This window comes from Triturus cristatus, chromosome 4_1 (genome assembly GCF_964204655.1).
Source record: "Triturus cristatus chromosome 4_1, aTriCri1.1, whole genome shotgun sequence".
Lineage (NCBI taxonomy): Eukaryota > Metazoa > Chordata > Amphibia > Caudata > Salamandridae > Triturus > Triturus cristatus.
The window spans coordinates 799,649,747-799,663,155 of NC_140585.1; the positions used below are offsets into that span (position 1 = coordinate 799,649,747).

At 43.6% G+C, this 13,409-nt stretch overlaps 1 protein-coding gene across 3 annotated transcripts in view; it reads left to right on the forward strand.

Moving 5' to 3' along the window:
- TMCC3 (transmembrane and coiled-coil domain family 3) overlaps positions 1-13,409 on the forward strand; it is a 278,052-nt gene that overhangs the window by 193,883 nt on the left and 70,760 nt on the right. For 2 of the 3 annotated variants that reach the window (XM_085653394.1, XM_085653396.1), the window contains exon 2: positions 10,454-10,567. The exons of the other annotated variant lie outside the window; for it this stretch is intronic. In XM_085653394.1, coding sequence (XP_085509520.1) covers positions 10,454-10,567 — 114 coding nt within the window. The remainder of the gene's footprint in view (positions 1-10,453; positions 10,568-13,409) is intronic. 3 annotated transcript variants of the gene reach the window in all.

The window sequence follows — 13,409 nt, forward strand, 5'->3', positions numbered from 1 at the left end:
TCACGTGCTTAGTGCAGCAAGGCACATAGACATACTTAGTTAAGGCAACCACACATACTCAGTGCGGGCAACCTCACAGCCTGTACACAGCTCGTTATTTGTACCATGTGGCTACGGTAAGCAAACACATAGGTCACCCCAAGAACAACCTGTTTGTAGCATGTGATTTGCATGTTTACTCCGACTCCAAAACCTTGCACATACATTGGCTAGCTTTTGGCCCTCGATGTGCCATCCCATGTCATTCTTACAAACTCTGACGTCCCCTTTACTTCCAACAGTGATGCGTGGTCCTCTGAGAATTGACCTACTGTCCCATTCAAAGCAAATTAGCACTGGAGTGCCAAACTGCCCCACTGAAAGTACAAAAGCACCAATGAGAAATGCCCTTCTGTCTCATGCAAAGCTCTGTAGCGCTGGGAAGCCCTTCAGCACCTTTCAAAGCACAGTAACGCAGGTGTGCACTAACTTTGCATTCAAAGCCCAGTATCACTTATCGCATTGTGCCAACAGTGATGCGTGGTACCTCTTGTTCGAATCGAGTTATATAAAACTGCAAAAAAAGTGCCCTACTGTCCCATTCAAAGCACAATAGTGCTGGAGTTCCATACTGCCTCATTCAAGGCACAGTGACGCTTGAGTGTGATACTGTCCCATTCAACACACAGTAGCACTGGAATGCCCTAGAGTCCCAATCAAAGTCCACTAGCACCAGAGCTCTCAACTGTCCCATTCAGAGCACACTAGCCATGGAGGCCCTTCTTTCCCCCTGAAAGTACAGTGGCACTGATGAGAAGCGCCTTACTTTCCGATTCAAACAATAGTAGCGCTGGAAAACTCAACTCTTCTATTCAAATCATTATAACCCTGGAGTTGCACTGGAGTCCTATACTGTTCAATTCAAATACAGCAACCCTGGAGTGTCCTACTGCCTCCTTCAAAACGCAGTAGCTCTGTGGTGCCCTACTGTCCCACCGAAAGTACAACTGCACTGGTGAGAATTGCCCTACTGTCCCATTCAAAGCAAAGTAGCACTGGAGTGCCTAACTGCCCCACCGAAAGTACAAAAGCACTAATGAGAAATGCCCTTCTGTCTCATGCAAAGCTCTGTAGCGCTGGGAAGCCCTTCAGTTCTTTTCAAAGCACAGTAATGCATATGTGCACTAACTTCGCATTCAAAGCCCAGTATCACTTATTACATTGTGCCATTCAAAGCTCACTAGTGCTGAAGTGTTCTACTGTCCCATTCAAAGTCCAGCGCACTCTTAAGAAAAACTTTAGGCCACACACTTTTTTTTTTTAAACAAACGAAGCAAGGTGCATCTGAATATAAAGAATCCAAGCCGTACACGATTCAAGGGATCACCACACAGGGATGTTAAAGCTATATTGCTATTGGTCTACGGGTTACCTGGAGAATGTCCAAAATAAAGAACAGTGAAACATAACTTTTGTAGAATATGAAAGATGAATAAAAGAAAATGAGGGGAAGTGGCCATTTTACACTGAGCATTACCCAGCACTGGCCCTGTCACTCCTTCTCCCCCCTCACTGTTGCTACGCTGCCACAGAACAGAAATGAGACCGTTATGGACTCGTTTTATGACTCCTTAGGTTGTCCCCCTGTCTCTCACATTTCACCTCCCTCGGAGGGCGCGTTCAGACTTAGACAGTGTTTAGGGGAGTTGACCACGAGCAGGGCCAGACTGGCCGTAGTGGGCACCGGGCAATCCCCCGGTGGGCCGCACGGGTGGGGCTGGTTTTGGGCCCCTAGAGGCCATTTTTGTTACAGGGCTGTTTTTGCAGCTTAGCTGCAAATTAGGCCCTGTAACAAAATCGGCCGAAAACCGGCCCTGGCAAAGAGCTCGGTGGCACCCCCAACCCCCTGGGGGAGGCCGGCCGAGCTCTTTGCCAGGGCCGGTTTTGGTTCCCAGTCCGGTCCTGACCACGAGACAAGGCACAGCTGCGTTTTTCCAGATGGCGAAAGCCTCTAACTTGTGACAAGTGTTCAGGTGCTCAGTTCAACCCCGCAGTTCGAAAGCAGAGCAGTCTTTTTTCACTTCACAAATACTTCAGAAAAAATCAGATGCAAAGCCCTTGTCACACACGCAGGCAACACAACTTGCGAGTCATTGCAGCTCATTGTACCTACGTGTTGTCACACCCCAGCCTGTCAATAATCTGCAGTGCTATGCTGTGACTGCAGCTGGTGCCAGTGTCCATCCCGAGCAATAAACACAGCCAACAACAAATGGAATACAGCACACCTGCTGCGTGACGATAATGCCGAAATCAGAGCTGCGCAGCCAAACTCTTCCACAGCCCACTCCCTCAGCTCTCATTATCCAATCAGGAGGCCTAAAAGTAGCTCGAAGGCAAGAGAGTGCTCCAATGGTTGCCACCCACTACTCTGTCTTGTGATAGGCCAACCCTGCCCCTTAGCATTCATTTCAATAGCGCACTGATAAAACCGACTGGGCCACAGCATAAGAGCCCCATTTAAAAACAAAACTTTTCCGCTTTCTCTGGCCACTCCCTTCAAGTTGACATCACTCTTCTCGCATGTGCTTCGAGGACGAGCAATAGTCCTCACCCCGGCCAGCATGATAATGCCATTTTATTTATCTGCCACTGCACCACTCACGCTTTGCACAGCACTAAGGTGGGGGCGGGGCTGAATCCTGCAAATTCAGGATGGCAGCATTGGTGTACAGTGCGCATGTCGGATTTGCCGGCCGTCTTGCGATAGCCAGCCCAAGATGCGCACTGTAGACCCAGCAATCCAAAGGCTGTGAAACAGCCTGGGGATTGCTGGTAGGCCCCCAGCCTCAAAATGAGTGCTGGGTGAGCCTGCTCCCACCAATCCTGGAGCTGCTTTCACAGCATGAGAGCAGCTCCAGGATTGGTTGGAGATGCATTCCACGAGTAGGAAGGAAGTCCTTTATTCCTTCTTGCTCGTGGAAAGCTAAGAGGAGCACCCCAGCGGTCGTGCTCCCGAATTTATGGTGAGTCGCACACATTTGCTCACCACCATTTTTTATTTACGGTAGCCGCCACTGTAAACAGACTTCATAAGTGCAGATCATCAAGGTAGTGTTCTGAAAAACTTACACCTGTGTCCATCTGGTAAGCTTATTTTGTGTACAAATCTGGTAGTGTCTCAAGGAATATCCTGGCTTCCCATGAGTAGTTAATTTGGGAAGAGGATGCCTTACCAGCTTCACAAACACATGCTAGTTAGGTCACAACATGTTTCTGCCCAACATCCTAGTAGCAATAACACAAGTAGCAGGCAAGTAATAAAAAATACTTTTCCCTCCTGCTGGGGACACTGAGAGCAGCTCTCAGATGGTTCCATAGTATCTGACAGCACCCTCCACTTCAAAGGAAAAGCTGGGAAAGCTGCCAATTGTGTTGCCAGCTGTTTCTGCCCCTTTTGCACAGGGCTAATTTCTGCTAAGGGGCCCCTATCAAAACCACTCCTGCCATCCTGCTGCCAGAGGGCAATCAATATTTTTCACAAGGAGGGTGATTAACCAGTCAGTGTAGGAAGTTTCTTCAGTTTCTGAAACAAAGCTGTGAGGCAAACCAGTTTACTCTTGGACAGCATAAAATAGACTTTTATGAAGTTACTTTTAAAAAGTTACCTTTCCCTAAAATGATCAAAAATCGATTTTCACCAAAGAATTAGATTTTCAAACCCTATTGGAAAATAACTTATATTGATCATTCTAAGGTCTTCCTAAGCCAAGATAGGACAAAGTGAATTTATTCATAACTAGGCCTCCTCATTGAAACCTGAGCTTTATCTACACAGTGACAGCTTTTTGTGACTTCCAATGTTGGGAGGATGCGTTTTCCAAGTTCTAGTATGCCCCATGTTTACATTAAGTAGCCAGCTCTTTGGGCTTACAGAGAATACTTTAGCGGTGACTATGTGTTTTTCTCTCCATTAATAGGCACTTTTTTTGTGGTAGGTTACAGTGCATTTCTTTTAACCTGCAGGCTTGCCAGAGCTCAATGGTGCTTTCTGAAGCCCTACATGCATGTCATATTGGTGTAGGTCGTGTAAACACATACTGCAGCACATATATTTTAGTTAATATCCATGCCACTTGTGCATATTCTGCACCATATACTATGGCTTTACAGGAAGATTAGCTGTTTTTATGGGAAAGCTCAGACATTGTGCTAGCAGTATTGTGGTGTACAGATTTCTGAATCTAGCACAACAGGCAGAAAAAAGATATCCTTTCTAACACCATCGATACCATGTTTTCAGTTGACTTTTCTTTTACAAACAACTGTACTTTGGAGATTGTGGTTCACTTGACCGTAGTGCTGTATCGATGATGGGATATGACCTTATTATACCATACTTATGTGTGCTTTCGCAAAAGTGTACAAAGCTTGGGGGCACATGCATCAAGGTAGGATTTTGCGAGTCCTTAATTGTGAATATTAAGGAATCTCAATTAAGGACTCGCAAACGCCTATGCATGTAGGAATCACTATAAAAATAGCGATTCCTTCATGGTCTCGATGGAGGTCTGGGGCCGGATTGACGCGCTAAGAGCCATACAGGCTGCAATGGGTTTACGGGGGGTCGAGGGGCAGGGTCGAACATTATGGAGGATTATTGGGGGATCACAGACTATGGAAGAACTATGTCCTGTAAGAAATGGCTAGAACTCATGGACTTGATGCTCAAGATGTCATTCCTGCGGATGGAGGGTGGAGGGAGGGGGAGATGCCTGAGTGAAGGGTTAACTATCTGTGACTTGTCAGCTGTGCTTATGTTGGTTGAAAATGGAAATAAAATAAAAAATAATTAAAAATTAAAATAGCGATTCCTAAACATTCCTTAATTGCGACTCGCAAATTGCAAGTCACAATTAAGGAATGGCTTCCCATTCATTCCTATGTTTTTGCAAATTACCAACTAGTTTAAATGCTCGGTAATTCGCGGCCCCAAATATTGAAATCACTATTTCAAAGTGCTTCTTGCATTGCATTTAAGGAATTGCAAATTGGGATTCCTTAAATGCAATCGCAATTTAGGAAATCGCAAGAAATAGCGATTTCCTAAATTGCGCGTCCCCAACACTTTCATGCATTGCAAAATGGCCTTTTCCAATCGCAAACGGACAAATTTTGCGAATCGCACCGTTTGCACTCGCAAAACCCTTTGATGCATGTGCCCCTTGGTTTTTACCTGCAACTCAAATAAACCACTCAATCGTAGCCCCACCTGCAGAAAGGGATGAGGGGACCGTGTATCCCATACTAAGCAGATGTTCAATATCCTTCGGCTGAATGGGCTGCAGGACCCTGCATTACGCTCCTGCAGCTTTGCCCAGTCTAACCTGCAATTTATTAACAGCTTCAGGCAGGTTTATGATAGATTTCCACCTGCATCAGTGAGCAGGACACTGGTAGCATAGTGTTCCAAACAGTAAGTTCAGCAACTTGATCTATGAGTGTGCACGCTGAAAATGGAAAGGTGAAAATGCATTCCAAGTAGAAATCATACCTCAAAATACAGCTCTTACACAATATCCCTCAGCACCACACAAGAGGTAAAAAGAATAGAATTCCCAACTAACTTTCGTGCACCGCTTCATTAGTTTTATGTTCTCCGTATAGCTTTGGCCTACCAGTTATTCCTCCAGCAGTAATCCACGTCAGACAGCTGGTGTGCTAGGAAATCCGTCCAGGCGCTGTGCTAGCAGTGTTGTCCTATCACCGAATTTGTGCTACTGTCCATCCAGTTGTCCTCAGAAATGTATTGCACCAGTGCTAATGATACAGCTTGCATTTATTTTGCCATTAATAATGCCATGCCACATGGTTATTGTGCCACTAGTCCTTCCTCCCTCACATTGCTATTGTACCATTAATTGGCCACTATTAAACTAATGCGCTCCCTTGACTTGGTGTGTCTTTTTTTTAATTTTATTGCATTGCATTAAATAAATACTGACTGCTACAAACGTACAGCTGTATTTATATGTGGGGAGAAACTTTAAATACCACTTCATTACAATATATAGATTTTTTTTATATGGATCAAGTCACAGATAATGAATGCTGCTTGCATGTGCAATAATGTTGCAAAAGCAATCAGAAAAAGGTCACGTGGAAAACCTGCAATAGAGATGGGATAGTGTGAAGAGGTTATTGCTTCTAAAGGCACTGTACTCTGTACAACTCGAAAAGTTGTGGATATATTCACAATCCCCTAACAGTTACATCGGCCTCCTTGGGGCCAGGATGTCCCCAAACATAGCATGCATTATATGGGATTGAATAAATTGAAAGAAGAAAAACTGAATATACACATTAGTATTGAAGAAATAAAAAAAGCACTCTGTAAAAAAAATTACAGTTAGGTTCAAGACTGTTAAACAAAATATTACAAAAATTGAAAATTGAATGAAAAAATAATTTGTCAAAAAAGGTGAAATAAACTTATGTTGTTTGATTCCCTTTTTTTAATTTACAGGCAAATTTAGTATTTGATATTTTTGCCTTTACTCTGTAATATAATAATTTTACCTTTGTTACAAACTCAGTACAAACCAATAGTCGATGTGATAGAACTATGCCTACTTCCAAGTCTCAGACTTCATTGCTGCCCGTCTGTAAGAAAACTATCCCAAAGTTCTTACAGTGTCGCAGCAATTGCCACTAATACATGACCTGCTGGTGGACCATAACTTTCTAAATTGTAATCCTTCTTTTTATTTAGGAGTTCTGCGTGTCTGTAACATTTCATAAAAACAGCAGAATAGCGAGGTAGGAGTGTGTAGGTGAGGTAGAGGTATGGGAAGAATTACTAGGGTAGAAGCAAAGATGGAGGCCGGGGTAATTTAAAAAAAGTAGCTGGTCGAGATGGAGTTACTGAGTTGGGTATAGGAATAGGGCTGGCGAGAGGACTAGGGAGAAGCGGGAAAGAGCGAGCCCCCCTCGCCCCGACATCTCCCCACAAGTAAAAGGCAAATAGGAGGTAGACAGGAGCGAGGAGAGGTGCAAGGGAGTTACCCTTTAAATCCGATTCAAGAGGTTTATTTTTATCATGGAATACAATTGACTGCAAGGACTTTTTTATTCTATTTATTTACTTACATGAAGGATATGCACTACTGTGGATCTGAAATCCAAGGAATACCTAAAACAAATAGGGCAACACATTTATGGAACAGATTTCTAGACAACAGGCTTCCTTAATTATGTTCCTCGGTACACAGTGCAAGCAGAAGGATAGAGGTAATCTGGGGGCTTTACGCGGGAACGCAAGAGACGCAGTAAACAGATTAATTTGGCACATTTTGTTAATCTGCCCACATTATTAGTGAAAATGGAGAATAGGGTTAAGACTCATATTATGTAAATCTTCAATAAGAAATGTAAAGCAGGCTCAGATGTTTCTGCAATAACTGAGCAGTGTAATTATGCCATAGCTAATTGCTTCAGGGGAAACACTTTTCGTAGAATCAAGCAAACAATAGTGTGATACACACAGTAGGAAATGTAATGAGCCTTTGTGTAAGAGGGACTCTTTGATATAACTGTGCATGAACATAGTTTGATCCGTATTGAATAAAAACAAGTATTAAGTGATCCTTGAACGTTTTTTGTTCGGCAGTGCCCTATAAATGCACAAAATAGCTGCAGCATTGGCATGTGCAGTGCCCCTCACAGTGCCATCGAACAGCAGCGGGGTTCTCATGGAGCCTGTGGGCCTTGTGAGTCCAGCATATTCAGTCCTTTAGAAGACGGACTACATTCAGCCAGCAAGCAGTCCATCTGCACGCTTCTGTGGACGCAAAGCATAGTGTTCTGACAGGCAGTGGTGTACTTGTGCACAAAGCACAAGTACACATGCACAGCTCCGGCCCTGAGGCTAACGAGCTGATCATTCAACAAGAGGGCTGGGGAAAGACCCTGAAACCTTCACAAGTGTGTGCTTTCATGCAGCCCTGCCAAGTGTCACGCATCTACAGTTAAGATAACGCATTTAGTTGGTGTCACCACGCTAAAAGGCAATGTTGGGTATGTTTAGCTCATCTTTATTGCTCAAAGCTCTTAACCATAGATGTGTGGCACTTGCCCAGACTGAGCTTTGATCTCAGAGCAGCATTTACGTAACCAGCACTAATGTGACTGATCTCACAAGGCACCCCAGGCTGTGAGAGCTGAGCCCAGGGAAGCGGTGAGTCTTTTCCCATAGGAACCAGCTCTGGGCCTAGTACAACTCTCTCTGCAGGTCGGGTGTATTTCTTTTGGCCAACAAAAGCATTTACCCAGTCAGACTGCATCAGAGACCCAGCCAGGGTAGCTCAGATGGGGTTCCCAGCAGTGACTGAAAACCTGGTAATCTGTGTCAGTGATGCAACCGGAATCCCTGTTGATATTTTGCGTTTTGATGTTGTGTTTCTGTACTTTGTTCCCTAAACATGTGACTCTTACACTGTTCGTATTATAAACGGAGTCGCCTTTAGATGTCTGGGTGAGTAAAGGTTGCGGGTGGGCATGATTGACCATCGGGAGCTCTGGAGTTCAGGCTGAAGGCACTTCATGTTTCTCACAGAGCCTGTCAGTGGGTTTTAAAAGTATTCAGACTGCGTGCTCATTCAATCCCAAGGCCTCTCTGCAGAGAGTACAGAGCGATGACCATGGCCACATATGTTCCAGTTGTATTTACCATTATATATGAATGTGCGTGAAGGAAAATAAAATGGTGTGATTGACAGGTGATTAGAGAGAGCGAGTCGGTGTGTGGTGAAGGGAGCAACACAAGAAAGTACATGCAGGACAGAATGAAAATAGGATAAAGGAGAAGACGTGCGAGAGATACAGATAGAGGATTTGTGGGGAGAAAAATTGAGTAAATGGCTCACAATTATTGGCAACCGGTGTATGTTCGTTGTTGTGTGATATGACCGGATGAAACTACAGAAAAATCATAAATTACCTGAATAGTGGTCATTGCTTTGATTTACTTTGATTGAGAAAGTATCACTCAATGTGTCACACATTTGGCAGTAGTGTCATTTGTAAACACACAAAAACCATGGATATATCGCACATAAGCGGTCTAAAAAAGTTTGCAGCTATGCGCCTGTGTTCAATTAATTCACATCAAATTGGAATACTCTTGAAGATCTACACGACTTGTGCTTATAGCAAACTGGCCTGGTGCACAGTGCATGAAGCCAGCTGTTCAATGCCTGCTGAGGTCTCTGGGGAGCCTGGTGGAGTCCTTGTGTACATAGGGAGAGGTTTAAGAAGAGCAGAGGTGGGGATGGCCACTTGCGTACCACAACTAAAAGCAAACCAAGGGACGGGGCATTTAAAGTTCTCTGCAAAACTTTAAACATTTGATTGCTTTGCTGAAACCTTAATGTGCTGAGAATATAACGGCGACCGCGCACATTACTGAACTGAGAACTGGTAACAGTCAGACCTATGGCTGAAAACAAATGCTTATTGATGTTCAAGAGCCAGAGCAGACCCATGTTGTGTGATGCCTTCAGCCTGTTTTGGCTTTAACCGCAGTGCACTTTGCACACTGGGATTTGTAGTTTTTCTTTTACCATGGAGTGTAAAATCGAAAATCAAAGAATGCATCTTTTTATTTAATTACTGAAAAGAAAAAGCACCTCAGTCTAACACAATGTATGCAATTTCTGCGGTTTACAAGACCTTTTTCAGCATCTGCATGATTATTTGTTTTTGCTGGTTCCACTCCTGCTTTGGCTCTTCGAGCCCTGCCAGATCACTGACTCTGCTCTGTCCATGAATTCTCTGGCATGCCCATCTATTTATCTCTTGCTCCATCTTTCTCTTTATGGTGATCTTGTCTTTTTATTGTATACCTCTTACTGTGCCAGCCACAGATGTACTTAACCAAGTATCCCGGCCCTTGAAACGTAACTCTTAGTTTGCTCCGAAACCTGAAAACACTTTGTTGACAGTTGTTTGGAGTCTATCCTCGAATTGTTGCTGCACAAACCACATCTCCTGTCTTCACCCTCGAGCATCCTCCTCTACAGTCTCCCCTTTGCCTGGTCAGCCTTCCATAATGCAGCAGTGATCTTTGGTCTGTAATTCTGTGATCGGATTATTCTCTGACATATTGTGAAACATGAACATTTTATTCCTTGTTGACTGATGTGTCCTGCACATCTGGTCTGCAAAAAGTATTTATTTCGTGTGCATAACATTATTTTTTGCCCATTCATCATGAGCAGGGATCTCACGAATCATAAGTTCGCGTGACACCATGCATGCAATTAGAATGAGGCACTGCTCTTTCAATCTCACTGAAGTCTATTGAAACAAACCCCCAGATCTTGACAGGCAGCTGTCCCTCCTTCGCCGGCTTCAAATATGCAATGTAAATGAAAGATGATACATGGTTTAAACATGCATGCCACCTTCCTTCCAGGGGTCTATAGTCAACAGTTTGATCGACAAATCGGAGAATCCTCAGAGAGTCCTGGATGCGAGTGCGCAGCAGCCAGAAGCAATGGAGCAGCAGCAGGCTGCGAGCAGTGTTCAGGTACTTGGCGGAAGCTTGGCAGATGGACCATCAAAGGGCCAATTGTGAAGTGGTTGGTGTAATGCCAGAAATTTGTGGGTACCACTATCTGGACGCCATAATCAATGACTGTCGAATCTGAAGCTTCGGACATGGGCCTGCTGAACTTTTCTCACTGCTCCTACTTTCTGCAGCTGCTTGCGGAGAAAATGATGGATAATTTCTGCTCTTTCTTAAGGATTGGCCTATCTCTGTGATCAAGGTCATGAACAAATTCATGTTAATTGGCTCCTTTACTTCTCTGCTCTTTTCAATGAGGCTCTTTATAATGAATTGAGGCTTAGTATGGTGTTATTCTTTTTAAGGTGGCTGGTTTCCATCTTTGCTTGGGACAAAATATACTTTTCCAAGTTCATAAACTTAATCAATACCGTAAATCTAAAAATGACAGGTTGTACAATATTTCTATTATCTACTGCATGTCTGTCTCTCCCCTTTTCACCCTGTTCCTCTATCTGTCTCTCTCTCTCCATCTCTCACTTTCTCTTTGCTCCTCTTCATCCTCTATTCCTTGTTCTTTAAAAGTTCCATTATTGTTTTCTTTCCTCTGTGCCATCATTGCTTCCGTGCTATGATTTCTATATATTCCCTTTAAAATGATGGAAACCTTGTTTTAATGTCTCAAGATGTACAAGACCTGACAACAAAACAGATACATGATTTGCCCTGGGCCTACAGGCTAAAGTTGAATGAAATGTGTGGGTGCTTGGCAACAAACCTGTCCTGGACTGACACTTAAGAATTTGTGACTGTTAGACCTGTCTCTCTTGATTTATGTGCCTTAACTGCATCCTGCAATGCACGGGAAATGACTCACACCCAGTCTTTAGATGTTTTTCAACCCAAAAATATTTTAAATGCATAAATCCCCTGCTCCCCAGTCAATTTTAGGTCTAGTGTTAGCCAAGCTCTTTTGATTTTACCGAAGTTCTATATTTCATATACTCATATATGGGCTTTCATCCAGCCCTTCCTCCATTGGTCTGATGGCGTGTCATTCACATTTTTCTCCCACCCATTACAGCATGCAGCATGGTGCAGTGGGTCGGCTCACTCATGTCATTGGTTGCCTTCACTGTGAGTGACCACACTCTTCTTTCACAAAGTGCATTTCCGCACAAATTTTCCCTTCAGTTCCAGGGACTACTACAGCCAAACATAGTTTTCATTTTAGCCTAAGCTTATTTTTGTTAAATTTGTGAGGGCCTGGCAACTTTTCAAAAATAAAGTTTTACAAAAACAAGTCAAAACAAGCATTGACGAAGTGCAAAAGGCTGGCAGCACAACGCCTGACCCATTGACTTTGTAAATGCTTCCTGTATGATGCCAGTAAAGGAAGCGGCCACAAAGCAGCTTTCACAATATGTGTAAAAGTCACAAACTGGAACCACTAATGGGACTTCTGGTCCAGTTTAAAAACACGTGTGTTAACTGTAGATAAGTGTATTTTTTCACATTCACTATTCTAACACTATGCAAACTATCTATCGGTAGATTTCCAGCTAAATGTCTTTTTTTTGTAACTAAAATCTCAACATGCAGTTGGCATGATTCTCATTTTGTAGACTGGAGTACTGCAGACCTCTCCAAGCCTGGCATCACCTTGCTTAGTTACATAAGGTGACACCAGTTCTTGAATACAAGAACCTCTCCAAATACAACAACATCATGTGATACCGATGAGTCATTATGCCACCAATTTTATCTTTTGCTAGTCCTTTATTGCCCAGGACTGTGCGGGTTCTTTGTAACAATCGCCCACACTGCTGCCCTTTGTGTGGGTATCATTAAGTTCCTTATAAGCAGGAGGACATCCTGGGAAAAGCCCTAGCTGAGCAGGCTGGCTGGCTGCAGTAAGGACCCTCGGGCCTTATGTTATCTGCGAGATCCTGAAGTACATTATCAGAAGTCATAAATCAAGCAGGGGAAATAGCTTGGATAAATGTTTGCCTTTGCCAAGAAATTCCATTCTCTTGAATGCAGTAAAAGGTGATTACCTCAAGAAAAGCACAACATGTTCAAGGACACAGAAAGTGATCACAGTCTTACAAAAACAAGATTTCATGTACTAGTAGTAATATTGTGCGACTTCTTGAGGCGTTGTTCGTAAGCGTCATATCCACTTCCTAAGTGTGAAGGCGCCGACCGAAACAATGCTGTAGGAACTCAGAGGTTAACATTGCGTTCATGGACCACCAGTGACTTGTTTTTGTTAAGGATGCCTTCTTAAGAGGTGTGATATGATATGCCCCACGTTGTCTAAAGTGTATTTTCTCTATACAGCAGTAAAACAGGCTAAATGAGCTAAAATATTCAGCTCTTGCAGACTGCTTGAAAACGTATGCATACACTATAGAAGATTCCACTAAAAGGGGTTTATTCTAGGAGCTAGCAGGCCAATGCAATCAACGTTAGTGGTTATTTTATTCAAACTATGATCTGAAAATAAATAATTGTGAAGGAAAATGTCAACTCAACAGCACTTGCACTTAGTAAGGAGAGGTGTTTGAGCATGATTAGAATCTATAGCCAAATCAGGATGCTTTTAAGCATCCCCAAACTTTTCCACTCCCCACAATGTATTTCTGAGCCTCTGACACTGACTTACTTTCTGGGAGAACAGTAGAAGGGCAGACCATGGCACTTGAGCAGGCCTTTAACAAGCTCAACATTTGATATGTAGCCTCCCCACCCTGCGTGTTCCCACTGATGACAGAGGTCAGACTAAAGGAGGAAAGATGAATCCACAATGGTGCTGTGGCTGCCCAGTCTGGAGGGGCTCCTCTCTCCCAGCCCACCCAGG